Source organism: Stigmatopora argus, chromosome 15, assembly GCF_051989625.1.
Source record: "Stigmatopora argus isolate UIUO_Sarg chromosome 15, RoL_Sarg_1.0, whole genome shotgun sequence".
NCBI lineage: Eukaryota > Metazoa > Chordata > Actinopteri > Syngnathiformes > Syngnathidae > Stigmatopora > Stigmatopora argus.
The window spans coordinates 1,949,379-1,977,237 of record NC_135401.1 but is presented as its reverse complement, the minus strand read 5'-3'; the positions used below and the strand labels follow the sequence as shown (position 1 = coordinate 1,977,237).

The 27,859-nt window shown below is 44.6% G+C and overlaps 3 protein-coding genes across 10 annotated transcripts; 2 read left to right on the top strand and 1 right to left on the bottom strand.

The window, feature by feature from the left end:
• Positions 1-12,212, bottom strand: LOC144089394 (transmembrane protein 87A-like). The gene is made up of 21 exons (XM_077620172.1): positions 12,092-12,212; positions 9,901-10,109; positions 9,110-9,167; positions 8,548-8,645; positions 8,369-8,485; positions 7,760-7,807; positions 7,649-7,690; positions 7,465-7,591; positions 7,334-7,395; positions 6,615-6,798; positions 6,330-6,429; positions 6,156-6,249; positions 5,330-5,401; positions 5,149-5,257; positions 4,964-5,022; positions 4,277-4,380; positions 4,126-4,199; positions 1,539-1,603; positions 1,395-1,447; positions 931-961; positions 1-844 (listed from the first exon to the last, which is right to left on the bottom strand). Exons 2-21 carry the CDS (start codon positions 10,006-10,008, stop codon positions 803-805), a joined length of 1,647 nt encoding a protein of 548 aa, XP_077476298.1. The 5' UTR covers positions 10,009-10,109; positions 12,092-12,212; the 3' UTR covers positions 1-802.
• On the top strand, positions 9,747-27,616 carry capn3a (calpain 3a, (p94)). 8 transcript variants are annotated; one of them, XM_077620169.1, is made up of 22 exons: positions 9,747-10,147; positions 18,529-18,675; positions 19,224-19,293; positions 20,461-20,579; positions 20,662-20,795; positions 20,874-21,042; positions 21,120-21,203; positions 21,272-21,366; positions 21,619-21,696; positions 21,764-21,924; positions 22,166-22,335; positions 22,992-23,003; positions 23,076-23,284; positions 23,522-23,558; positions 24,069-24,146; positions 24,313-24,370; positions 24,463-24,527; positions 25,549-25,617; positions 25,684-25,813; positions 25,887-26,003; positions 26,839-26,897; positions 26,997-27,616. In XM_077620169.1, exons 2-22 carry the CDS (start codon positions 18,568-18,570, stop codon positions 27,021-27,023), a joined length of 2,049 nt encoding a protein of 682 aa, XP_077476295.1. In that variant the 5' UTR covers positions 9,747-10,147; positions 18,529-18,567; the 3' UTR covers positions 27,024-27,616. The 8 variants fall into 8 exon arrangements, 5 of the variants coding, with proteins under 5 accessions (XP_077476295.1, XP_077476294.1, XP_077476293.1 ...); XM_077620168.1 differs by lacking the exon at positions 9,747-10,147 and having other exon boundaries at positions 17,794-18,675; positions 25,684-25,762; XM_077620167.1 differs by lacking the exon at positions 9,747-10,147 and having other exon boundaries at positions 17,794-18,675; positions 25,684-25,762; positions 25,863-26,003.
• On the top strand, positions 10,579-17,405 carry ganc (glucosidase, alpha; neutral C). The gene is made up of 23 exons (XM_077620171.1): positions 10,579-10,607; positions 10,726-10,788; positions 11,094-11,196; positions 12,187-12,314; positions 12,388-12,567; positions 12,668-12,689; positions 12,759-12,819; positions 12,925-13,021; positions 13,239-13,410; positions 13,518-13,641; positions 13,738-13,973; positions 14,276-14,482; positions 14,648-14,791; positions 15,260-15,356; positions 15,415-15,516; positions 15,616-15,790; positions 15,871-15,939; positions 16,014-16,078; positions 16,151-16,227; positions 16,294-16,368; positions 16,824-16,937; positions 17,003-17,115; positions 17,189-17,405. The coding sequence occupies exons 1-23, from the start codon at positions 10,579-10,581 to the stop codon at positions 17,403-17,405; spliced, it is 2,670 nt and encodes an 889-aa protein (XP_077476297.1).
• Positions 27,617-27,859: the final 243 nt, after the last annotated feature.

Here is a 27,859-nt window from a genome sequence, read left to right as displayed (position 1 = left end):
TATCAATAAAAACTTTATTTGCAATTACCGCTTGACGCTACAGGTGGCAACACCAATAAAAAAAGTTGTTGTTTTTTAAATAAACGATGTGGAGACGATCATAAATGACGTCACATACACGCGTCAGTAGATTGCACAGCGACACCAAAACTTCAGTGAAACACATAATAATGCTAACGTGATTGGTTAAAGCAACGGAATGTATGCGCACCCGAATTTGTGTAACAAAAAATAACCTTTAAAAAAAAGGCCAACCCATTTTAACACTTTTCGTGGCATTGACCAAGATAGACGTCCAATTGTGTTTAGCAGGTCATTTAGGATGTTGAAAATAATGTATTCATTGCCTTCCAATACTGGTGAATTGGACATCTATGTCTATCAATGGCAGCCAATGAGTTAAGCGGGTAAATAAGATTGTCTAAAAATAAAATTGTTGATTCTGTGCCGACCCTCCCTTAATTAGCCACCGTGAGTAAATGTCCAATGGTCAATCCGATGCATTTTAAAGTGGAAATGTGGCAGCAAATGAACAAACGGTTGTTTGCTGCCAACTCTTCCACATTGATTGAATTGGCCTCAAAAAATGTTAACCCGCTGCCGAGCCTCTTGGCTTAATTTAAAGGACAAAATGAGCCGCCATCAGTTGATCACTTCCCATCCATTTGAAGTGGGAGCAGCCAACCCTCCCACTTCAAACAGATTGGACCCCTCTGGCCGTCAAGGGCAGCCAATGATTTCCGTGGGGAGGAAAATGATTTCCGCCGCACGCTACATTCTCTTTGGGTGACCTGTCTTGTCGTCACTCCATCTTGGAGCGCTCCATTTTAGTTTTCAGGACTTCCTGCAACCATCCCCCAAAAAAGAAAAACACGGGTGAGAGACGTCAGGAGTAAAATGGTGTCCAAAGATGGCGGAATTTTTTTTTACCTCCTCTTCGTCCAACATGGCCGGCAGGGCTCTGCCAAAAGAGCAAACATTCCAATTTTGGTAGGCATTATAAGACAATAAAAACAATGAAATAAAAATGCATGAAAAAAGGAAATTTCAGGGTTTATGAAAATGTGTTCATTTAAATACAGTAGAAAAATGTGTTGGTTACTTTTAAAAATAAAAATGCATATGCAGATATATGATGCAGTTTTTTTTCACTTTCTGTATAGCATTTTAAATAACTATTTTTTTGTTTGCGCTATGACCAAATATGGTATATTTACATATTTTTATGTAATTTGGTTTTCTTGCTTTTAATACTATGTCCAAAGTTGAAATATTACCAAATATTACAAGTGTAGCGTTAAAAAAGCTTCTTTTTCATTGTTGGTACTATTATACATGCATTATGATCATAAATCCCTTTTTGTTTGAAATGTTATGTTTTATTTTTGACTTACACATCAGCGACCGTGGTGGGAATGTTCTCCTCGACCCATTTTAGGTCTTCATCCTAGCGTTGAAATCGCAACCATGGCAAAAAACATGTGTCAAGTAAGTTAAACACTTAACTTAACTCAAAAAAAGATAATCTACGATAATACCTCTTTACTCAGTAGCTTCTGGGAGCCATTGGTGTCCGGTTTGGATCCCCTCATCTTCATGCCCTCTTTGAAAAACAGAAGGAAAGACTAGTTTGATGGAGTAACCCTTTCAAGCATGAAATCTGACTTTTTAAATGCTCTAACTCAGCGGTTGCCAATGACGGCGCCAGACGTCCAATTCATTTGAGTGGCAGGAGTGAATGAATATACGGCACTGAAAAATTAGCATCCACTGCCATTTATTCATTCATATTCTGAACCGCTTCGGGTGGAGCTTTTTGTTCCACAGACGCAGAGTTGAACCGACGGGGTTTGATGCGACGGGGGTTGGGCTGAAATGAGAAGCACCTGACTGCAATGCACTAATTGCATTTGGAGGACGCCAATTTTATGGAAAGGAATCATACGTGACTTACTGCGGGGGTGTTCAAACTTTTTTGCTCCAAGATTTACGCATACCTGTCAACCTCTGCCGATAACTGCCCTTATAAATGATTATGATTCCCCTTACAAACCCCCAAAAAACCTTACAAACACAGTCGTACGGTGTTTGTAAGGTTTTTTTGGGGTTTGTAAGGGGAATCATAATCATTTATAAGGGCAGTTATCGGCAGAGGTTGACAGGTATGCTATTGATTTAGAGTAGGGGCACTTGCACTTTTTTTTGCTCCAAGATCTACTTTTCAATGAGCCAACCTCCCGTGATCTACTTTGTTGTATGGGTTGGAATACAGGGAGAGGGGGGGGGCAAAGTGAACCTTCGGGTGGAGCTTTTTGTTCCACAGACGCAGAGTTGAACCAACGGGGGTTGAGCTGACGGGGGTTGGGCTGAAATGAGAAGCACCTGACTGCAATGCACTAATTGCATTTGGAGGACGCCAATTTTATGGAAAGCAATCATACGTGACTTACTGCGGGGGTGTTCAAACTTTTTTGCTCCAAGATTTACGCATACCTGTCAACCTCTGCCGATAACTGCCCTTATAAATGATTATGATTCCCCTTACAAACCCCCAAAAAACCTTACAAACACAGTCGTACGGTGTTTGTAAGGTTTTTTGGGGGTTTGTAAGGGGAATCATAATCATTTATAAGGGCAGTTATCGGCAGAGGTTGACAGGTATGCTATTGATTTAGAGTAGGGGCACTTGCACTTTTTTTTGCTCCAAGATCTACTTTTCAATGAGCCAACCTCCCGTGATCTACTTTATTGTATGGGTTGGAATACAGGGAGGGGGGAGGGGGGGCAAAGTGAACCTTCGGGTGGAGCTTTTTGTTCCACAGACGCAGAGTTGAACCGACGGGGGTTGAGCTGACGGGGGTTGGGCTGAAATGAGAAGCACCTGACTGCAATGCACTAATTGCATTTGGAGGACGCCAATTTTATGGAAAGCAATCATACGTGACTTACTGCGGGGGTGTTCAAACTTTTTTGCTCCAAGATTTACGCATACCTGTCAACCTCTGCCGATAACTGCCCTTATAAATGATTATGATTCCCCTTACAAACCCCCAAAAAACCTTACAAACACAGTCGTACGGTGTTTGTAAGGTTTTTGGGGGGTTTGTAAGGGGAATCATAATCATTTATAAGGGCAGTTATCGGCAGAGGTTGACAGGTATGCTATTGATTTAGAGTAGGGGCACTTGCACTTTTTTTTTCTCCAAGATCTACTTTTCAATGAGCCAACCTCCCGTGATCTACTTTATTGTATGGGTTGGAATACAGGGAGGGGGGGGCAAAGTGAACCTTCGGGTGGAGCTTTTTGTTCCACAGACGCAGAGTTGAACCGACGGGGGTTGAGCTGACGGGGGTTGGGCTGAAATGAGAAGCACCTGACTGCAATGCACTAATTGCACTTGGAGGATGCCAATTTTGTGGAAAGGAATCATACGTGACTTACTGCGGGGGTGTTCAAACTTTTTTGCTCCAAGATTTATGCATACCTGTCAACCTCTGCCGATAACTGCCCTTATAAATGATTATGATCCCCCTTACAAACCCCCAAAAAACCTTACAAACACCGTACGACTCGTACGGTGTTTGTAAGGTTTTTTGGGTGTTTGTAAGGGGAATCATAATCATTTATAAGGGCATTTATCGGCAGAGGTTGACAGGTATGCTATTGATTTAGAGTAAGGGCACTTGCACTTTTTTTTGCTCCAAGATCTACTTTTCAATGAGCCAACCTCCCGTGATCTACTTTATTGTATGGGTTGGAATACAGGGAGGGGAGGGGAGGGGAGGGGGGGGGCAAAGTGAACCTTCGGGTGGAGCTTTTTGTTCCACAGACGCAGAGTTGAACCGACGGGGGTTGAGCTGACGGGGGTTGGGCTGAAATGAGAAGCACCTGACTGCAATGCACTAATTGCACTTGGAGGACGCCAATTTTGTGGAAAGGCATCATATGTGACTTACTGCGGGGGTGTTCAAACTTTTTTTGCTCCAAGATTTACTTTTCAAGGAGTAAACCTTCCAGGGTCTATTTTTTTTTTTACGGGCCACTTGACAAAGCTCAGCAATGACGTCATGATTCTATCAACATGTATGACTGCATTTGTGCAAGTCCGGAAAGGACGACCTTACCAAAGGCTTCGGTCAACATGGGCTCCTTGGCCTCGTCTTCGTCTTCTTCGTCGATCAGCGGCGAGTGGGAAAACCTGCGCGGCAGATGCAAACGGGACGGGGAAAGTCGGCGCGAGCGTGACGGCGGACGGGGGGGATGGGCGGTGGGGACCTCTGGTTGTTGGCGGAAGGGCGGAGCAGCACCATGATGACCAGCAGGATGGTGGAGAAGAGCAGCCGCCAGAAGGCGTCGTCCACCCACAAGTCCCGCCAGCTCTAGAAGGTCACACGCAAATGCATTTTTTTGGAATTGGACGTCTATGTTTGTAGATGGCAGGCAATGAACCCAGAACTGTGAGGCCGGCGCGCTAACCACAGGTCAAGTTACTACTTGTTTTATATTTATATACTACCGTATTTTGCCGTTTAATATAACCGGGTATATTAAATGATTTTTGCTTTTTTGAGCCTCCCGTTTGTGCGCCATTTAATATACCCCTGCCGTTTAATATATATTAAACGGCAACTCAGCTTTTTGGGGCAAGATTTGTATGGTGTTCATGGGGGCATAATTATTGATACTTAATTTCAATAAAATTCCAAGTCAGACATTATTCAGCAGTAAGAAGTTTTAACCTGAGCAGTAAGTAGTTTTAGTCTGCAAAACGTTGATGCACCCCGTCATGGCATAAAGAGTGCGTAGTGGATCGTACCTTCCCGTTTGTGCGCCATTTAATATACCCCTGCCGTTTAATATACCCAGGTATATTAAATGGGGGTATATTAAACAGCAAAATACGGTAGTGTTTTTTTTTCCTCCCCTGAAAAACCCGTCATTTCCAAAATAAACCAGACTGACCTTCTGGCAGTCCACCAGTTTGAAGACTTTGGTGGTCCAGACGATGAAGACGATGGAGGCTGCGGACAAAATCAAAATTAAAATTCCCTGAGTATGGGCTGAGTATAAAATGTAAACTACTAATTTAATCTCATCTTTATAAAACTCGGCGCCTGGCCCACGTCGGGACGGAAATTCGGTCTCACCCAGCATGGAGAAGATGAGCGTGTTGGTGAAGTGCTGGTACAAGGACAGCTTGACCACGTTCCGGCGCAGCTTGAGCAGGCGGGTGGTTTGGGACAAGCTGATGAAGATGTGCTGGCGTTCGAGTCAAGGAGCAATTAGAACGAGACGAAAACATTGGCGTTGGTGTCACGGCAAGGATATCCACCACATGACGCAGGAGTCGATGAGGGAGAGGCTGAGGTTGGCCACCAAGGCCACCGTACCGTAAAAAGCCTGCAGAGATCAGAAAGAGGGTGAAAAAATGTCAGTGCCAAATTGAAAGAATCCTCAGAGAGCAGATTTGGAGCCTGTCGATGGACAAACGCTTATTTTGATAGTCAATAAATGGCAGATTAGTGGCGGAATCCCAAAATTTGCATTGAAAATAAAAATCGGAATAGGAATATTAGCCCGTTTGTGTCATTGGAAGGTAAAGTGGATGTTTGAAAATATCCAATTTTGGTTTTGATTTTTAAACAGCTTTTATTTAGTTAGTGAATGTGTATTGTTTTACTTTTGAAAGTGAATATTTATTGCTTTTTTCCCTTTTTTGTATTTTATTTAAAATATGAAAAACAAATGAAAATGATTTTTTTAACAACTTAATGTACCCTTTTTAATTTTTATTTCTCAATGAAAACAGGTTTCAAAATAAAAGTACTATTAAATAAAAAATATATATATACTGTTTCTATCCATTTTCTACATCCCTTAAATATAAATAAACATTTCACATGAATTTTCCAGTTTTCTTTAAACCAAATTTATTTTTTTTCTTAGAATTAAGATATAAAGATCAAATTAAAACCTAAAATGCAAAATAATATGGCCAATTTACATCAATAATGTCTCAAAACGATTATTCGACCATGAAATTGATTCATTTAAGAAGCAATGAGTTTCCCAATGATGATGACGACAACCCCAAAAATATCCATCAACGACTTATGTGATAAAATATAGAACTGGACTTTTTTTGTATACTTACACCCGTTACCCTGAGCACACCTTCCACCGACGAGAAGAGCAGGTAGAGCGATCCGACGGCGGCCAGGCGGTGCACCGTGGTCCCTAAACGCGGCCTAAAAAAAAACCGATAATAACGCAAACAGTAGAAGTACAACAAAATACCTATTGAATAATGGCCATCGTGCGCTGTTACTTGACGATGCCGTAACCCAGGCTGACAATGAGGACCAGGATCCGAGCCAGGGACCGCTTCAACGCAGAAAGCAGCTCAGCGAAAATCACGGCACCCTCCACTAAAACCCGGAGGGGAAAAAAGATTTTAAAAAGTTAATTTGTTGCTTATGTTCTGTAACCTGAACCGGAAGTCCAACTTATGCTTTATTCCATCTTAATTATGCATTTTTTGGCTAGTGCGACTTATAGTCCAGAAAATACGGTATGTAAAGCTATGGTTCGCGAGCCACACGGGATTACAAACCATAATCTCCTCGGTAGCGGATGTTCTGGTACTCGGAGTAAAAGACGGCTTTCTCCAGCATTCCCAGGATGATGACGCCGCCGATCCAGAACTGGACCCGGAGAAGGTCCCGCCAGTAGCAGGCGCACCAGAAGAGCCAGAGGGCGCCAAAGAGCACGTAGACGATGCACATGATCATGAAGAACTGCCCAAAAAAATAAAAATAAACGGATTCAAGCCTTGTATAAATACAGTAATAGCATGTTAAGCTAACAAGTGCTAAATAGGAGCACCTTTGCTTAACCTGACTGTTTAACAGGTTTTTTTTAATTAGTTTGAACTGTTTTTTTGTTCAAGTAATAGTAATGAGTGCGTTCGAGCTTGTTGACGACAAATGGCGGACAACATATTTTCCATTTTCAAATCAAATCAAAAGCCTTTATTGTCATCATACACCGCTGTGTATAATGAAATTGGTGGTGCTACTCCACAAAGTGCGTTTTCCCAGTAAAAAAAAACATAAGTAATATAAAAATATAAAAAGTCACATCCTGGCCAGGTAAATTCTAAAATATTGCACAATCTAAGATATTGCACATTGTTATTGCATTATACGTACATACTTTCCTCTCTAAATGGTGCCTACTTATGTTTTTTTTTTTGCCTGATGCTTTTTGGATCTGTTGGGACTTATGAAAAATATTTTTCATGAAGCAGAATATCTAAATAAATGTACATACCATCATCTGAGGCCAATCGGCCGGTGAGGAATAATCATGTGGTCCCTTCATTTCCACTTTCACTGCAAAACAAAATGATATCCATTCATATGAGGTTATTTTTCTAAGGAGGCAAACGTGATGCTCCTCACTAGTGAAGGCGAAGTTGAGCTGCTCGGCCGCAAATTCGTCTTCCTCCGTGCCGCGGTATAACGGCTGAACTTTGACCATGAACAAGTAGGGACTGTCCTCCCACGCCTTGGCCACGGCGCCCAAGTCCTGAAACGAGCCTTTTTGAACCAGCGACCGGGCGGTTTGGAGAAAAATGCTACTTACCGGCTTGTCTGGCCAAACGAAGCTCTGATTGGACGCGTCGCTCTGGATCCAGTAAAAAAAAAAAGTCAAAAATTGGGGTTTTCAATCAAACAACGAGTGGGTGAGACTCACTTTTGGGCTGGAAAGCGGTTGGTATGGATGGAAATCGGGATAGTACGCCTTGGTGGGGAAGACAAGAGATTTTGGAAGTTAGTGAAAAAGCAATTTGACGACATTTGGGAGGATTTATGATGAGGAAAAATTGCATTTTACTTATGTAAAGGTTCGTTCTGCTTCTTTTCTATCCTTTTTTTATGCTGTGGCACACATTTCCCATCCTAATATACAAATATTAGCTTTCCGAGGTCAGTCATATATTTATTAATAGTATTTTTTCCTGAAAAATGAAAACTTTTGAGTTTAAAAGCCGAAAAAGTCCAGTGAAATGTTCATCTGCGCTTGTATTTTAGGTTACATTTTGCAGAGGCGGAGTAGTTCTTCAAAATGGCGACTAACGGAATCTAAATATTATTTTATTATTTCTACAAGGTGCTACTTCAAATATTTTTTTTAATATTTAGGCTTGTCAAGACTGTTTAGGGAGGGTTCATCCTTATTTTTTCTCATTATAAAGACGTCAAAAAGGACTCGATGTGTGGCGGCTTCAATAAATTCCATGTGTGTTAAGTAAAGGTTAAAAAAAAATAAGGATAAAAAATCAATATGAATGGAAACTCCGACCTTGGGCAAGAAGAGAGCGGAGCAATTCTCAAAGTAGACGTAGCCCTCGCTGTAGAAGCCGTTCCATCCCTCCTTGAGCATGTGCTTTATGGCGAACATGTTGATGGCCTTGCTGTCCTGCGAAAGAGACGGAAGGACGCGGTGAGACGGCGGTCGCGGCCGGTCGGTGGGCTCCTTACGGGCGTGTTGAAGATCTCGTTGTAGCACACGGAGGAGCGCAGGTACCAGCTGACGTTGAAGGCCAGGTTTCGATCGCAGGCGCCAACGTCGCCTTGGACTGTCGTCAAGAGAGCAAAACAAAAACGTTTTTTTGCTTGCTAATCTCAGCCGACACCGATTTTGTATCAAGAGCATGCTTTTTTTTAAAAAAAAAAAAAGCAAAACACTTAAATACTATCAAATATTAAAAAAAATCTGATTGTGCTTTTCTCACTTCTTATTAATCATCCACAAACTACATGAAAAAGACTAAAAACACTGAAAAAACATTAGCATGTTAGCTTAGCTATGCGCTAATCACATGTCTAGTCTCCTAGCTAAGTAGGCAAGCCCACTTTTCCCCAGTTTACCTACGTGTGTCAATATTAGTGTTCATAAAATATTAAATCCTGCCTAGTATTACCGTTCGACGTGAAAATGTATCCAGCATTTAATGTAGAGGTTTTAAAAACATAAATATGACCGATACGGTACGGGAATCCATGTTGAACTATTTTATGTCATATTCTTGTCTTTACTCACATTTCATGTAGACCGTGGTGTTGGCGTACAGTGTCTTCCGGAAGACGGCGTGCTGTGTCTAAACAAACACAAATGAGGCAAGTTAGAAAAAGGTAATCATGTCATACCATATATCCATAAATATTGAGAATATATCACTTAAGAAAAGAAAAAAAAATGGGATTAAATTTGAAAACAGATCCACTTTCTCCAATTTTGAGTTTGGAGAATACTACATAATAACCCACAACAGCTGTCAAGTTGTAAACCATAATTTAAATCAAAATCATATGCATCCTTGTGAAATGGATTGGACGTCTAGTGCTGTCAAATAAATTGGATGCCTAGCATCATGAGTTAATTCATGACAGCAATTGCATGACAGTCGAGTATTCAGTAATTTAGCATTTCACAACATGTTTGTTTTCGATTTTTTCCCAAAAACAAAAAGTGGTATCAGCAGTTTAGTTCTCGACCGAAACCACACAGCCAGCTAACAAACAAAATATGACATGCCCCAAACTCTCCAATGGCAGATGTCATACAAAAGTTACGTGCAAAAACCAAATCACACAACAGGAAAAACTGGTTCCTAGCATACCTAATCGTTCTACCCTTAAGACCAATAAGCATATAAATCTTAAAAACGTGAAGGAACCTCGAACAAGACGCTCAGAACGCGTCCCATAAACGCCACTGTTATTATTTGACAGCTAACCAGCTAACTCGACTGGCAGGCTAGCTTCGTTTTTTTTTTAACAAACAAATCCTCCTGGTTTCGAAATGCGGCCGGGAAAAAGCGTGACACCCACCGAGTTGACGTCCACATTCCACACGGAAACCTCCGCCGCTTTGCCGGGGGGGAAAGCCGCCGTCAATAGCAAGAGAAAGCGGAGAGAGAGCGCTGCGTTGCTAGGCATCTTTGGTGGCTCCTGTGGCCGTTCGGGGCTTCGGAGCTTCGGGCTCTAGCATCCGCCTCCTCCCCCTTCTTCACGGATGTAGGCGATATGCAGAGCGGTCGCTAGAGGGAGACAAACGACGAGCTTCGTTTACTGCAAGGTACATAATAAGAACTTTGGCGAATACATTTTTTAACAATTTAACCTTGTAATAGGGCAAATGACTATTTTTTGCTCATATGAATATATATATATATATATATATATATATATATATATATATATATATATATATATATATATATATACACGTTTTAGTAAGGGTATTAAAAAATCATAATTTGTACATGAACGGGTTGAAACAAAAGTTAACTATGATCATGAGATGTCTCCTTTACATGTTTTTAATTATAGGCTTTTATTTTGAAATGTATACCGGAACTGTTTCATTTCAAGAAAAAAAAAATTGAGATTCTTGGGATTTAAGGCAGACAAACATCCTTTATTATGACAAATGATCTAAAATTTGAAAATTAAATTTATTGGCAGACGCCGATGAAGTTGGATCTGTGAACATTTCTTCTGCTCGACATGATGGACGTCAAACAACCCATTCCAGGGTATCATTTTGACCTTTTACTATGAATAACATATGACATTTAAAACCAACCTTATGCATATTATTTTTAGCAGTGCAAAGAAAAAAAAGAGATTTTTTTTTTTTTTTTTGTTCCACAGTGGCGTGCCAGGCGGTGACGGCAAACATAAGTTTATGAAAAGCCAGGACATTGCTTTTTACAGGTGTGTCGCTTTTATTAAATATTATATTTATTTGGTTTTATTCATCATTACGCTGAATTGAATGGGGAAAAATACATGAGTATATTTAGGGAATTTTTGATATTTCTAGGTTGGGAAAATACATTTTTTTTTGTGTTTGTACTGTCAATTTAATGTGCGAAAATAGATGAATATGACATTTACAGTATATCAAACTAATTTTTCTCCGCACTGAACGGACTTATGTTTGTGTCTTTTTTATTGCTAGTTAAACAAATTAAAAGCCTTTCATGAATCAATTAAAATTTGAATTTGTTTTTCCCAAGACGGCAGACCAAGGGTCCCAAAATGCAGTACCAAGCCCTTTTAGACACCCTCATCCTCACTGAAAAAGGAGCTCGCTTCGAATTACTGGAAGCAAAAATGCAGGTATTAAGTCCGACATCGACGAAAAGACCAATCGTGAATTATTAAATAAAATAATAGGCATTCTGGCGGCACGGTGGTTGAGTGGTTAACGCGTCGGCCTCATAGTGCGGGACCTGGGTTCAAAATCCAGGTCATTCCACCTGTGTGGAGTTTGCATGTTCTCCCGGACCTGCGTGGGTTTTCTCCGGGTACTCCGGTTTCCTCCCACATTCAAAAGACATGCATGGTAGAGTGATTGGACACTCTAAATCACATGTGTCAAAGTGGCGGCCCGGGGGCCAAATCTGGCCCGCCGCATCATTTTGTGTGGCCCGGGAAAGTAAATGATGAGTGCCGACTTTCTGTTTTAGGATCAAATTCAAATGAAGAGTATAGATGTATATTAAATTTCCTGATTTTCCCACTTTTAAATCAATAATTGTAATTTTTTAATCATTTTTTTCTGTGTTTTAGTTCAAAAATCCTTTTGAAAAATCTAAAAATATATTTAAAAAAAGCTAAAATAAACATTGTTTTAGATCTATAAAAACTGAATATTCAGGGATTTTAATCCAGTTATTTTAATCAATTTATAAAAATAAAAAAATCTAAATATTATATCTAAAATGGTCCAGCCCACGTTGACATTAAAGCGGCCTGCGAACTAACCCGAGTCTGACACCCCTGCTCTAAATTGCCCTTATGCCTGAGTGTGATTGTTTGTTTGTCACCTTGAGCCCTGCCATTGGTTGGCCACCGATTCAGGGTGTCCCCCAAAAGGCAGCTGGGATAGGCTCCAGCACCCCCTCAACCTTAGTGAGGATAAAGTGGTTCAGAAAATGTGATAAGTATAAGCATTCTTTGGCTATATTTTAACCTGATGTTCCATCTGGATGGTATGCGTTGATGTAAAAACCTGTTTCCTGAAGCGTTGTTGTCCCAGCACAGTTGACCCGGCCGGGCGTGGTCCAAAAGACAATTTTACAGATGGGTGTTGGCTTTTGTCCACAGAACAGGCTGCACGTGAACGTGTCACCCTGCGAAAACGACACATTGAGATTGGTTATTGACGAATTGAAGCCCCTCAAACCTCGCTACCGGGTCCCCGATGTGCTGACCCGTGAGCCAAAATGTGAAATGTGAGGAAAATGTGGACTGAAATGACAAAAAAAATGGTCCGTCTCTCGTCATCGTACCCGTCTTTGACCTCAGGGTGCGAGTGAAGGAGCGGCGAGCCGACTCGGTGACGCTCACGTGGACCTCGGGGCTCTACGGGTGTCGCGTTTGGCGGTTACCTTTTCGCCTGGAGCTCCTGTGTGACGACCGGACGGTGGCGACGTTCAACCCGCAAAGCAAACTGTGGTTCGAGACCCTACGGGAACGTTCCACGGAGTGAGCTTTCTTCTTTGCCTGATTGTAAATTCAAAGTCATTAGCATTCGTTTAACAGGTCGTTAACGGGCTTTTGTTTGTCTTGGGTGTGTTTTTCCCAGGGCGGAGGCGGACGTGAGCCAGGTCAGAGAAGGACACTGAATCGTACCAATTTGACATTCTTTTATGGATATGCTCTCCTTTGTCTCTCAGCTGGATGAGGACAACCTGTGGAGTGAGACCTTCCGGAATTTTGTGGACGTCAAAGCCAACGGTTGGGATTTTATTTTGGCGTAAATGAGGTCTCGCTGAAGGATGATAGATGTCCAATCAGGGGCCAAAAGAAACAAAACGTGCTGTTTTGTGTTTTACCTTCTAGGCCCCACTAGCATTGGCGCTGATTTACGTCTCCACGGATTCCACGATGTGTTTGGCATCCCCGAACACGCCGACAGTTTCCGTCTGGCAGACACCAGGTCCGGGTCAGGGATAAACCTAAACCATACACAGAAATTGCATGACCAAAATGAGCCAAAATATACAAAAGTGAGACTACGCCTAAATGGGATTGGTTGGCGTACGCTAATGCTGTTCCAGGACAGATTTAACCTGATTCTGCTCAAAGATTTGATGGCAACATTGTCCTGACAAGGTCATGCTTTAACTCCAACTATTTTCCGTCCTTCGTGCCAGAGATGACGAACCTTACCGACTGTACAACCTGGACGTGTTCGCCTACGAGATCCAAAGCCGTCTGGGTCTCTACGGCAGCGTCCCTTTCTTGGTAGCCCACAAGCCGGACCGGACTCTCGGAGTCTTTTGGCTCAACGCCTCGGACTCGTTTGTCCACGTCAACTACAGCCAGGCACGGCCATACGAGTCTCTTGTCCTGGTCCTAGTCACTTGCTAATCCCTACTACTCTGTGCTAGCCTGTAGTTCTGTTCAAGTTCTAACAATTCTTTCATTTTCAGGAAGACGACAAAACGCTACCCTACACCGACGTCCACTGGCTGTCCGAGAGCGGGGTGATAGACTGCATGATTCTCCCGGGCCCGAGTCCGGCGCAGATGTACCGCCAGTACGCCGAGCTAACTGGTAGACCCGTCGTTGCCGTGATACGGCCGCTGTCCCCGGAACCCCTCGTTTGGGGAGCTAGCAATTAGTGGTCTTAAATGCTACTCCCCGGTGCAGGGTTCCAGACCCTCCCTCCTCTGTTCAGCCTGGGCTACCACCACTCGCGCTGGGACAACGACACCCAGGAGGACTTGACGGAGGTGGACGCCAACTTCGACCGCCACCGCATCCCGTATGACGTGATGTGGCTGGACATCGAGCACACGGACGGGAAGCGCTTCTTCACCTGGAACCCCAAGCTATTTCCTGACCCAGCCCAGCTACAGCGCCGCCTGGAGGAGAAGAACCGCAAGGTTATTGGCCTTTTTTCATAATTCTATCCGTCTTGCAGTTGGCGATCCCCAATCCTGGTTGGTCTGTAGACCCAAGTTTGCGGTCCTAGTTCCTAGTCTTTACGATTACAGGGACTCACTCCACGATAGTTGTTTTTCTTTTCCCTGAACCTTCGAAGACCGGGCTTTCTTCTTTGGGGATGTAATGTGAAAAACATCGGGCATTCTGACAACCACCAATCATTCTCGCAATACTTTCACTGTCCTATTAGTCCTAGAATCCCATCTTCTTCTCAGCACATCCATGTTTATTCCTATTCCAGTTGGTGGTTATCATCGATCCCCCCATCATGATCGATCCGGATTGGTCGCTGTACCGAGAAGGGCGGGACGGAGCGCATTTTGTCATGGACAGGGAGGGCTGGATACAGCAGGGCGACTGCTGGCCGGGAAAATCCCATTACCCGGACTTTAGCAGCCCGCACACCCGAGCCTGGTACGCCAAGTGTTTTAACCTGGACCGATACAAGGTTGGACTGAAAATAATCTTCTCAAGTTGTTGTTTTGAACCACACATTGGCAATTTCTGTTTCCCCACATCTGGTCAAAGCTATGAATTGGGGCAATTCGCTCACACTAAGTTTCCCCGTAAAGATTTGTTACCTTCCGATTCCGGGATTTCCTTTCTGACGCAGTTGTGGTCGCCATCTTTGCACGTGTGGCTGGACATGAACGAACCCACCATGTTCTCCGGGCCCGAGTTGACCATACCCAAGGACGCCGTCCAATACGGAGGCTGGGAACACCGGGAGTTGCACAACCTGTATGGTTTTCACCAGGTGAAGGGGAAAAAAAAATAGTAAAATTATTCAAACAAATATTGACTTCGCAGACATGTATGAGCAACAAAAAATAAACGTTGAACTCTGTGATGCCGGAGGCTCTAAGAAAACAATTTGAGTTCTTCTACGCCAACACAGTAGCGATCTGTCTTGTAAATTTGTGTTACCGTATTTTCTCGCATATTAGGCCGTATTTGTCGTTCAAAAAAAAAAAAGACAGAATCAAGGGTACGGCTTATATGCGCACAAATTAGACTTGACATGCACAAAACTGCAAGGTGATAAAGACGAAACGCCATAACGCAAGACAATGCGGCCGATACGGTCAATTATTTCAAAATAGAAAAAAGATAAACAGAGGCACGGCTTATACGCGGAGGCGGCTAATATGCGAGAAAATACGGTACTTTTCAAATTCTTTGGAGCCTTAATGGTTGCGAAATTGATGGAATTCATCTTTCCTAGCATCTAGCGACAGTGAACGGCTTGATGACCCGCTCCGGCGGTTCCGAGAGACCTTTCGTCCTGACCCGTTCCTTCTTTGCCGGGACCCAGAGACTTGGTATGAAAAAAAAAAATGCGGATTCCGTTCCCAAGATAAACGTCGGTTTGTCGTGCAGGTGCCGTTTGGACTGGCGACAATCTCTCCACTTGGGAGTACCTGAGAATCTCCATCCCCATGTCTCTGTCCATGTGCATAACGGCCATCTCGTTTTGCGGGTGTAAGTCCAAGAACTCTGACAGTTGTAGGGTCGATTGGAAGACGGAGAATGTCGTTGACAATTCCCAATTTGCTAACTTACTAATCCTTTGCTTCGCAGCGGACATTGGCGGTTTCATTCCCGAGCCGGGTTCCGAGTTGCTGGTCCGCTGGTATCAAGCCGCTGGCCTTCAACCGTTCTTCCGGGGCCACTCGTCCATGAACACCAAGCGGCGGGAGCCCTGGCTCTTCGAGGAGGACGTGATCAGCGCCGTCCGAAGTGTCATTGAAGACCGGTACGGAACATGGTCTTTGACCTTTTGGCATTGGTCTCATTAGGAATCCACTAAAAACAAAATGGCTTCCACATTCCCAGGTATCGCTTGCTACCGTACTGGTACACGCTCTTCTACCGAGCTCACATTGATGGCTTACCTGTGCTCAGGTTAGCGCCGCCGCCGGGTGAGACTAGATCCAAAATATAATAATGGTGACTACAGAACTGGGTTCTATGTTCAGGCCTCTGTGGATGGAGTTCCCTCACGAGAAGAGCATCTTCAGAATGGAGCGCCAGTATATGCTGGGTAATGCCACCCTCTGCGGTTTCTTGCAAAAGCTGGATTCATTCTTCTGATTCCTTTTGGTCTGCAATCCAGGAGAAGCGCTCATGGCGTGTCCGGTCACAGAACCCGGCGTCACCGAACTCCAAGTCGTCTTTCCCGGTGCGGAGCAGGTAGCGTCAAGTATTGATCCCAGAGTTGGCGGTTGGTGAATTGAAGTTTTGGTCTTGGTATTTCAGCTTTGGTATGACGTCAAATCGGCGGAGGTTCACCGGGGAGGCGGGACGAAGACTTTGCCGGTTACCTTAAACACGGTAAAGGATTTGTGTGGATCCCAGTGTAGGACTTTAAATAAAATATTGATTAAGCAACTAATCGCGTGACATCTTTGGCAAGTATCAAGACCGCTACAAGATTTTGTAGCAAAAAATTATAGCACATCAACAAGGGCTGGCTCTAGAGGTGACTGTGTAGTTCCCTTAAAAAGGTGGTAAATTAGCCAAGGCACCTTAATAGCAATTAACATACGTCAACTCCCATCTCTGAACCTCTTGGCCAATCATCTTAAAGCCTGGCCATATTGTGATCACAACGCTGTCGCTACATGTGGGTGTGTAGTATTTGTCATGGTTTATCTTCAACCTACACAAGGGACTAAAGATGGAAATTAGTTTTTGGGGTATCAGACTGGCCGGTGGAATGGATTTAAGCTGCGTTTTAAACTGTTAACTTTCAAGAACTAAGTGTCGCTACGTACCCACCCGATCAGATTCCGGTGTTCCAGCGAGGCGGCACGACGGTGTGCCGTGCCACAGCGGTCGGGACTTGTACCGCCGACCTTTGGAAGACGCCCTTCGCCCTCACGGTGGCTTTGGACGCTGAGGTGAGAGGAGGGAGAGCGCTGGATCGCTTCGAGCCATTGACTAGCCTCGCTTCTGTCCAATCCAGGGTGCCGCTAAAGGGGAAGCGTACGTGGACGACGGCCACAGCTTCTCGTACCGTGACAAGAATGAGTTCTGCCTGCGCTCCTTCCACATGCTGGCGGGACGGCTGCAGTGCCGGTGAGTTACGCCGCCTCCCGGTCGCCTCCCGTGACTCGTAACGTCACCACGCCGCAACTGTGTCGCACAGGAGAGCTGCCGGGGAACCGGGGAACTACGAGAGCGGCGTGGCGTTGCGCTCGGTTGATATCTTGGGAATGCGGGGCGAGCCGTCAGAGGTGAAGGTTTACCTTGCCGGGGAGGAAAAGGGCCACGCGGCTGAGTTCCGGTACCATCCGGAACAAGGGCGTATTTGCATAGGGAACTTGGACCTCAGACTGGATGATGATTGGGATATCCAGATATGTTGACTTCCTGTCACGGTGTTCACCTTCAAGAAAATAAATGGTGTAATATGGGAGAAAAACATCTACAAAAGCTTGTACAGTAATCCCTCGATTATACCGGTTAATGTAGACCAGACATAGCCGCAATAAACAAAAAAACGCGAAGTAATGCCACCCCTATTTAAGAAAATAATAATAATAAATTCTTTCACTTCCGCTTGCAAGTTTCAGTGTTGATTTTCACATTTTTATGAACTTGAAAATTATGTATTTATTTTTTTACTTCAGTGCTGAGTTCTAGTAGCAAGCGGAGGACAGGGGCGTGGCTTCCGCTTGTGGGTTTTGGCATGGATTTTCACTTTTTTTTGAATTTACAAAAAATAAAAATAATTAACAAAAAAACATTTCCCCAGGAAAAAAAACAATGTAGTGAAGCCACGATATTCGAGGGATTACTGCATTACAAATCCCGTTTTTGTTAGCGAGATTTTTTTCAATGCAGAAAGTATGCCGCAGCTCAAAAAAGTTTGGGTAACACTGCTGTAAAAAAAAAAATCCCATGCCACTACTTTAAACGCCCCCTCTGCCTCGATGTAGTTTGGACCGGGGGGAACTTTTTCCCCACATTTTGCCTTTTTCCAAGACAAAATGTCGTCCGGCGCTCCCAATGCGTTCTTGCTGAGACTGCTCGACGCTGAGCTCCATTGAGAGGCGCTTGAATGCCTTCTGCTGAGGCAGGGCATCCAGCGGGCATTCGGCGGCCATGCTTTGGATGGCCTCCGGCGCGGCCCTCTGGCCTTTGTGCCACCCAACAATGACCCACGCGCCATTGTGCGTCCGCCGCCGCACGCCGGCATTCACAATACGCTTGAATGAACACTGTCGGAGCGTCACCGCCGCGCCAAGCCAATCAGGCACTTGTTCTTTGGATTTATGCCAGTCCGTCCGTCCGCCTCGGACACTTCAGTCCGCCCACCCACAAAAAAAACCCATACTTACACACATACATTCACGCCACGGAAGGCGAGCGAGTGGGGACGAGATGCCCTACACACCGTCTGGATTTTTCTGCGACCGGCTCATCCGGGAGCGAGAGCGGCGCGACGGCGAGGGGACGCTGAACAAGCCGCTGCGTTTCAACGGGCAGGACTTTGGCGCCCTGCGGCTCGAGTTGAGTCGGCGTGGGATGCTTTTCGAAGACCAATCCTTCCCGGCTAACATCGAGTCGCTGGGATTCAGGGAGCTCGGACACAAGTCCAACAAAGTCAGGAACATCGTCTGGAAGAGGCCCAAGGTAAAATTGAGAGGTGATCAACCCATGCAGGATGATTAGGATGAAGCGTAGTAGTTTACCGTAGTTTTCAGAATAGTAGAAGTCGCGCCGGTCGAGAATTCACTGGGAAAAATAAAACATGGGTTTCAATACAGTGTAGGTCGCATTTTCTAGGGGAATTTTGTTGAAAAAGAGTAATAATGTCAAGGAAATGGAGAACAACAGGTATCTGTTAATGTAACGTTTACTGTAAAAAATTCAAATTCAAAGGTTGACTGAATTTCAAGTTTCAGATGAACCCATTCTTGACAGAAAACGAAAAAGACAATGTTATTTATAGTTTAGTGCAATGTTTTCACGAAAAGTGGACTTCTGTGAAATAGTCTGAAGTCAAATGTGTATGTTTACAAATATTAATTTGATGAGTTCGGGTTACACAAAATAGCATTCAAGTTATATTTACTTAAAATCTTACTTACCGTAAGTTAGATATTTTTACATGGTGTATTAACAGTTGTTCGGATGACCAAAACAAGACAAAATAATTGGTGTAATGGTGTTTTGTGCAGGAAATTAGCGAGAACCCACAATTCATCGTTGGAGGAGCCAGTCGTACCGACATTTGCCAGGGAGATCTCGGTATGTTCAATTTTTTAACATAATTATATCAATTATTTTTTATTTATATATGAATGGTGATCTATGCAGTGATACCTTTTTTTCCTATATACTAGATACTGATACCTGGTCGTGTTGTACTCATACAAGGTTTTTAGACAAAAATATACTATATATATATTTATGTTTTGAATACATACCTAATTACATGTTAAATAATTGCTATCACGGCTTGGTGAGACACAGCTTAATTACATTTGTAAAACGGGAAGAAGAAAAAACACTTTGCGAGAGCCCATTCAATGTCGTGATTCCCCATTGATACGTTAGCTTAACTCGCGTGCTAACCACTTTTGTTAATAGTTTATATAAGTTCGCTAGCCTACTTTTCCCTATTTTACCAGCCTAGCACAACGCTAACATCGTTAAAGATGCTCATATCAATATCATTGCTCACAAAACTTCAAGTCCTTACTGTAATTACCGTTTATTTACATTTCTATACCAGTACCACTTAAAGCGCAGGCTGTAATATCGCAAATACGACCGCTAAATGAGCGAAATAAAAACGCTCTTTGGCTCCAAACACACCAGGAATTATGTCTAAGATTTACCACTTGACAAAAGAAATCTAAATTCACTTTTAGTATACTTTTTCTCTACCTTTACTGCGTTCGTCTTCGTTCACATCGTCTTCTCTTTGTGACGGCAGCCATTTTGTGAAGGGCAACAGGTGTTCTATCAAGGAAGCATACGAGAAACAAATAAATATTTTTATTTTTTATTTTTTAAAACAGAGTAGCGTAACCATATTATAATGAAAGATGATTGCAAACTGAAAATACATTGCTACAATATTTATTAGTAGTCCTCATAACAATGGCTGCATTTTAGTGCCATATTGGGAAGCTAGTTTTAGTGGGTCATAAACAATAAAACACTGTAACAAACTTAAAACTGACCGCAAACTATTTCATTTGGGGGGCATTTAATGCCCACTTAAAAACACTTCATTGCTGAGCGCGTCAACAAAAGGGACAAAAGAAAAAAATATTATTTTCTTTTCATTATTCTCAGCTATTAGCAGAAAATATCAACAAATTTATAAGTGAATATTTTCAATGAGATTGGACCCTTGCTGGTTCTGGTCTCCCACCGCCGTTGTGATGTACCTGACCTTGCACGCAGGTGATTGTTGGCTCCTGGCGGCCATCGCCTGCCTGACCCTCAACGAAAAACTCCTCTACCGGGTGGTTCCCGCAGACCAGAGTTTCATCCAAGACTACGCCGGAATATTTCACTTCCAGGTGGGCTGACGAAAGGTTCTGGAGACCCTCGGTCTTGATTTCCGTTCAAACGGCCCACCTGTATCCTGCTCCTTACCTGCAGTTCTGGCGCTATGGCGATTGGGTTGACGTGGTCATCGACGACCGCATCCCGACCTTCAACAACCAGCTGGTGTTCACCAAGTCGGCGGAGAGGAACGAGTTCTGGAGTGCGTTGCTGGAGAAGGCCTACGCAAAGTGAGTCTCCCAGATGAACTGGACTTACCGTTTTTTTTGTAGTCGTCCAAAAAAACCGAACCGTCACCGCCTTATTAGACTCCACGGCTCCTACGAAGCCCTGAAGGGGGGCAACACCACGGAGGCCATGGAGGACTTTACGGGCGGGGTGACCGAGTTCTACGAGATGAGGGAGGCCCCCAAAGACCTCTACAAGATCATGAAGAAGGCTCTGGAGAGAGGTTCCCTCATGGGTTGCTCCATTGACGTGAGTCCACCTGGCTTGTATCTGGGAAGAACAACCATGTTAAAAATTATTTGAACACAAACGACATGCATTGACAGTCTCTGGTCCCCGCTCGCTTCGAGACCCGGACCTCCACCGGCCTGGTGAAAGGCCACGCTTACTCCGTGACGGCGGTGGATGAGGTAAGAGGGCCGGAGTGTGTTGTTGGAGAAGGTCTCAGGAGTTGACCCTTGGTCTGGGTCTCCCGCAGTGCCGGGCCTCGCAGCACAGGGACTCCAGAGTGCGCCTGGTGCGTCTCAGGAACCCTTGGGGCCAGGTGGAGTGGAACGGACCCTGGAGCGACAAGTCAGCGTCCCCGCGGGAGAATTTTTGGCACAGAATCTAGACCAGACTTGGGCGTTTCATTTCACGGTGGGCCGTAGTGGGTGCAGGTTTTCGTTCCAAGGAAACCTTCCCACCAATCTGGTATCTTCGAAGTTCAACCGTCGGTGCTGGATCGGTTGGAACGAAAACCTGCGCCCACGTGGGCCCTCGAGAACCGGATCGCCCAGGCGTGTTCTAGACGACGGACCGCTTTCACGGACTCTTCTCTTTCAGCTCGAAGGAGTGGTCCATGCTTTCCAAGGCCGAGAAGGAGAAGCTACAACACCAGAGCGCAGAGGACGGCGAGTTCTGGTAACGTGGTGCGACAGCAAAGTTTTTGCTCAGCACATTTAGAAGTTTTCCCATTGCTCTTTTCCAGGATGTCCTTTGAGGACTTCAAGAAGAACTTCACCAAGATCGAGATCTGCAACCTGACCCCGGACGCCTTGGAGGACGACAAGATCCACAAGTGGACCGTCTCCGTCAACGAGGGCCGCTGGGTTCGAGGGTGCTCGGCCGGAGGCTGCAGAAATTACCCCGGTACACGACGGACCTACGACTGTGGTAGGAGGTCTGGTCCTGATTCGCTCAGACCCAAAATTGGATTGTCGAAATCGGGGCTCGGGAACCTAATAATAATAATATTTTTTGGTATTTTTTAAATGGGGGTGACCCTACTTTGCGTTTTTTTCGTTTATCACCGCCATGTCTGGTCTACATTCACCGCGATAATCGAGGGATTACTGTAGATATCACATGTATGACTTTGCCCCGCCCCCAGAGACTTTCTGGACCAACCCACAGTACCGCCTACGTCTGCTGGAGGAGGACGACGACCCCGAGGACAACGAGGTGGGCTGCACTTTCGTGGTGGCTCTGATGCAGAAGAATCGGCGGAAAGAGCGCAGGATGGGCGCCAACTTGTTCACCATCGGCTTCGCCATCTACGAGGTCTGCCGCACTTTATTGGGGAAAAATAGCGCTTCTAACATGGCAGTTAAATGATCAAAAGAAATAAGTATTAAAACTTTGAGAACGGATTCGGAGTGGATGGTGGAGGGGGCGGGGCCGGTTTTGGCAATGGGCAATAAAGCCCTGGGCGCCATCTATTGGGGTGCACAAATGAAGAACCCCTGAATTTTTCCCCATTCAATTACCATTCATTCATTTTCTGAACCAGTTATCCTCACCAGGGTCGCCGGGGTGCTGGAGCCTATCCCAGGTAACTATGGGGACAACTTCAATTGGTAGCCAGCCAATCGCAGGGCACGAGGAGAAAAACAACCAATCATAGCTAGGGGCAATTTAGAGTGTTAGCCAGCTAGCCTCGCATTCATGTTTTTGGGATGTGGGAGGACACCAGAGCACCCGACAAAAACCCACACAAGCCCGGGGAGAAAATGCAAACTCCACTTAGTCAGAGCCCACCAGGGACCAAACACTCGACACCAGAACTGCGAGGCCGGGGCGCTAACCACTCCTTGGCCAGGGCACCCCATGATAAGAAATTATTATCCCTCGTTTCGGGTTGGCAGAAGTCGATTGGACGCAACATTAGCCAGAACGGGCTTCTACAGCGGATCTGATGGTTAACCATTGGTTGGCAGGTCCCCAAGGAGGTAGGTCCGCCCCCGCGAGGACGCCGGGCCCACGGCGGAGTTCCCACGCGAGCGGTCTCCGTCCTGTTGCAGATGCACGGCAACAAGCAGCACATGTCCAAAGAGTTCTTCCTGGTCAGTTCGTCCAAGGCGCGCTGCAAGTCCTACATCAACCTCCGCGAGGTCACCCAGCGCTTTCGCCTGAGCCCCGGCGAGTACGTCATCGTGCCGTCCACCTACGAGCCGCACCAGGAAGGCGAGTTCATCCTGCGCGTCTTCTCCGAAAAGAGGAACACGTCAGAGTGAGTGGTCGCCACGACGATGGGTCTCCGACGAGGGGCTTTTGGGGGAATGTTAACGAGATGGCGGGACGTTGCTCTTTTGGGGGCGGATCCATTTTTAATGGAAATCCCGTCCGTAATCGTAAACAGCTGATTTTTTTTAGCATTCAGCGAGTGAGCCGATTGGCCGGCGTGTGATTTTTTTGTTGTCGTGGTCGGTCACCATGGCGATGGCTAATTTGTCGATCTTCTCTTTAGGGAAATCGAGAACCGGATCGAGGCTGACCATCCGGTGGTGAGTCGTCTCTTTTAATTATGTTTGTTTTTTTAATTTGACCATAAAAGAAACCAGTGGTTAGCGGGTCGGCCTTACATTTCTGGGGTCGTGGGTTCGATTCCACGGTGGGTCCTCACTGTGTGGAGTTGGCATGTCCTCCCTGGGCTTGGGTGGGTTTTCTCCGGGTGCTCCGCTCTCCTCCCACATCCCAAAAACATGGATGCTAAGCTAACTGGCTAACACTCTAAATTGCCCCTAGCTACGATGGGTTGTTTGTCTCTTCGTGCCCTACGATTGGCTGGTCTCCAATTCTGGGTCTCCCCTTGGAGGCTGGGATTTGCTCCAGCACCCTTCGCGGCCCTTGTGAGGATAAGCAGTTCAGAAAAGGAATGAAGGAATTGGACCAAAAAATGACATTTAGGTTCACATTTGACCGTTTTACTGTTATTAAATCATCAAATGGATTCAAGATTGTCTGCCATTTTTACCAATGGCGTCCTGCATGTTTCTTTCCGTCCACGTGACCAGCCGGTGCCAAACTCTGCAGAGGAGGAGAGCGAGGAGGACCGGCAGTTCCAGAATATTTTTCAGGAGATTGCGGGAGATGTGAGTCCTAAAAAAACCACAAAAAACAAGCAAGTGCACAAGTACAGGTGGACCCCTGTATAGCGCCAAATTTGGATCGGTATATCCAATAAAACTACAGTTTCCAGTCCAAAGAGATTGGACGCCAAGCATCCGTTGACGACAACCGCCTTCCCCCTCCGTGCAGGACTTGGAGATCACGGCCAACGAGCTGAGAAAAGTCCTGCGAATGATCGTGGACAAACGTGAGTGATTTGAATCCATTTGGCGTCAAATATAACGTGAAATAATAAGGTCCACCGGAAGGAGAAATGACGGCCGTGTCCACGCGCTGCAGACAAGAACTTGACCACGGACGGCTTCAGCCTGGAGAGCTGCAGGAGCATGATAGCTCTGATGGACGTATCCTTTGTATCGAGCGCCCAAACGGGCCGAGTACGGGTCCGATGGACGCCGTTATCTCGACCGATGGGATTGTAAAAAAACAATGAGTTTTTAGGAGGAGAGATGCATAAATATTAGGACTAGAGGATGGGATTGGACGTCTAGCGCCGTCAATGGCACTGAGAGATCGGACTCCACGGGCAATTGGACCTCTGTTGTTATCAATGGCGGGAAGTGAGTCCATTTTGTGACACTTTTTTTGTCATTTTAGGGCACAGGTGTCAAAGTGGCGGCCCGGGGGCCAAATCTGGCCCGCCGCATCATTTTGTGTGGCCCGAGAAAGTAAATGATGAGTGCCGACTTTTTGTTTTAGGATCAAATTCAAATGAAGAGTATAGATGTATATTAAATTTCCTGATTTTTCCCCCTTTTAAATCAATAATTGTCATTTTTTAAATCCATTTTTTCTGTGTTTTTAGTTCAAAAATCATTTTGTAAAATCTAAAAATATATAAAAAAGCTAAAATAAACATTGTTTTAGATCTTTAAAAAACTGAATATTCAGGGCTTTTAATCCAGTTCTTTTAATCCATTTATTTAAAAAAAATCTAAATATTATATCTAAAATGGTCCGGCCCTCGTTGACATCAAAGTGGCCTGCGAACCAACCCGATTCCGACAGCCCTGTTTTAGGAGATTTGCAAGTCTTTTTTTTGCTCAATTTCAGATCATTCTATTGATTTGGAGGGTCTTCCTGCTCATTTTGGGGCATTTCCAAATGACTTCCTGTTGGTTTGGGGGCATTTTAGGGTTCCTTATCTACCACAGAGGGCGCCATTTTGGGGCAGGGGGACCCAATTGCAGATAGGAAAGAAATTCATCAATTGAAGATCTGCTTTTACGCCGCCATTGTATAAGAAAATAAAAAATATATTACTGACGTACAAAGGTGCTACAACGGGCTCTCCCGCGGGGCAACCCCAACATTTTTTACCCCCCTCCCTTGGCTCCATCCCATCCTTAAATTGCGCAATCTCAGATGGACGGGACGGGTCGCCTCAACCTTCAGGAGTTCCGCCATCTTTGGAATAAAATCAAACAATGGCAGGTCAGCAAGCGCGTACATTCCTTTCCCTACCGGCCCTCCCACACTCAGCCTTCTTCCCCCCCGCAGGAAATCTTCAGGAACTACAACCCGGACCCGTCGGGAAGCATCAACAGCTACGAGATGAGGAACGCCGTCAACGACGCGGGTAGGGGGCGTCGGCCTGGCCCGAGGCGACTCCAAGCTCCACCCCCCCGCTGTGACTTTTTTTTGTTTTGTTTTTGTTTGTTTTTTTTGTCACTGCGCAGTCATGTGTCTTGTGTCCCACTCAGGCTTCCGCCTCAACAACCAGCTGTACGACATCATCAGCATGCGCTACGCCAACGAGAGCATGAACGTGGACTTGGACAGCTTCGTCAGCTGCCTGGTGCGTCTGGAGGCCATGTTTAGTAAGTTCTAGGACGCCATTTTAGTGGCTCTTTAAACGTGGCCCGACTGGGTGGGATTTGGGCTGGAGATGCTCATTTGCATATTTGATCAAGTGGAGAAATCATTTTCAGCTTTTATCATGTTTTTACATCACATTTTTTTGACACCATTTATCACATATCAATTCATTTTGACCTGATAATTGTCATTTTTTTCTTTTATATTTATCATGTTTCTACTTACTTTTCTCATTTTTACACCAGTTATCCCATATTTATGACATTTGACCTCATTTAGACAAGATTATTGTAACATTTTCATTTGATAATCATGTTTTTATCTAATTTTTACACCATACTTATCACATTTTACATGATATTTATCACATTAGACCCTATTTAGACCTGACAATTGTCACTCTTTAAATGTAATATGATAGTTTTATCATGCTTTTACATCCTAGTTATCCCATATTTATCACATTTGACCTCATTTAGACTTGATAATGGTAACATTTTCATTTGATGATATTTCTATCATGTTTTTACACCATTTTCTCATTTTTAAACCATAGTTACGACATTTTTAACATATTTATCACATTAGACCTCATTAAGACCTGACAATTGTCACTTTTTTATTTAACATCATAGTTTTAGATCATTTTCTCATTTTTTACACCATAGTTATCACATTTTAACATGATATTCACCACATTTGACCTCATTTAGACCTGCTAATCGTCCCTTCTTTAAATTTGATATGTGAAAATACGACACTTGGGGAGAGGGAAGAACGGCAGCAATTTAGGAGCAGAATAAAGAATGCATATTTTCTATCCGCTTGAAACTCTAGGGGCGTTTCAGGCTTTCGACCAGGACGGCGATGGCACCATCCGGCTCTGCGTCCTCGAGGTAAGATGGCCACGTCCTTTTTTTTTTTTCCAACTGGGAGCCAACGATCACATTTGGGTGCCTTTCGCGGCTAAAACGCGGGGGTTTTGCCATCCGCAGTGGCTCCAGCTGACCATGTACGCCTAGAGACGGCGTCTGGCGCGAGGACCAGCACGCCTGCCAAGACTTTACCTCATCGCTCTCGCACACTCCAGGCCATTGGCATCCCACAACCCGCCCAATCAAAGACCCCCCCCCCCCCCCCCACCACGACAGACTTCCTTCCGGCCATTTGCGACCATCACGACTTTGTGCTTGTCCTCCCCGCCGCGTGTGTACTTTGTTTCCACTCAGGCATCAACACACACACACAACCACGACCTCTTTTGATATCTCGCGCCCGTACGCACGCCAGGGGTGTCAAACTCAAACGTTGGCGGGCCACGCCGGTGCCAATCATATTTCACGTGGGCCGGATCACTTTATTTTGGGGCCAAAAAGTGAACTTATCGTATTTTCTCGCATATAAGCCGTATTTGTAACTAAAAAAAATGACTGAATCGAGGGTACGGCTTATATGCGCACAAATTAGACTTGACGTGCACGAAACTTTAAGGTGACAAAGACAAAATGTCATAACGCAAGAGAATGCGGTCATTTATTTCAAAATTGAGAAAAGATAAACAGATAAAATGATAAACAAAATGTATTTTGACGTCTATGAATGAAAATTAAGGACGAAAATAAACCGTATCTTACATAAAACATGAAAAAAACTAACATGTGCCTGCCATTGTTCACTTAGGGCGCCACCATCTTACCTCAGGATGACAAACTAGACCACTATTTACTACACTTCCTGGTTGTACTGCTCACCTGACTTCCTTTTTGAATTTGTCCAATGATTTTTCTTAAGATTTTCCCTTCAAAGTAACACATTTGTACTCCCTATTAAAACCATGAATATGGAGGTAAAAAATTAT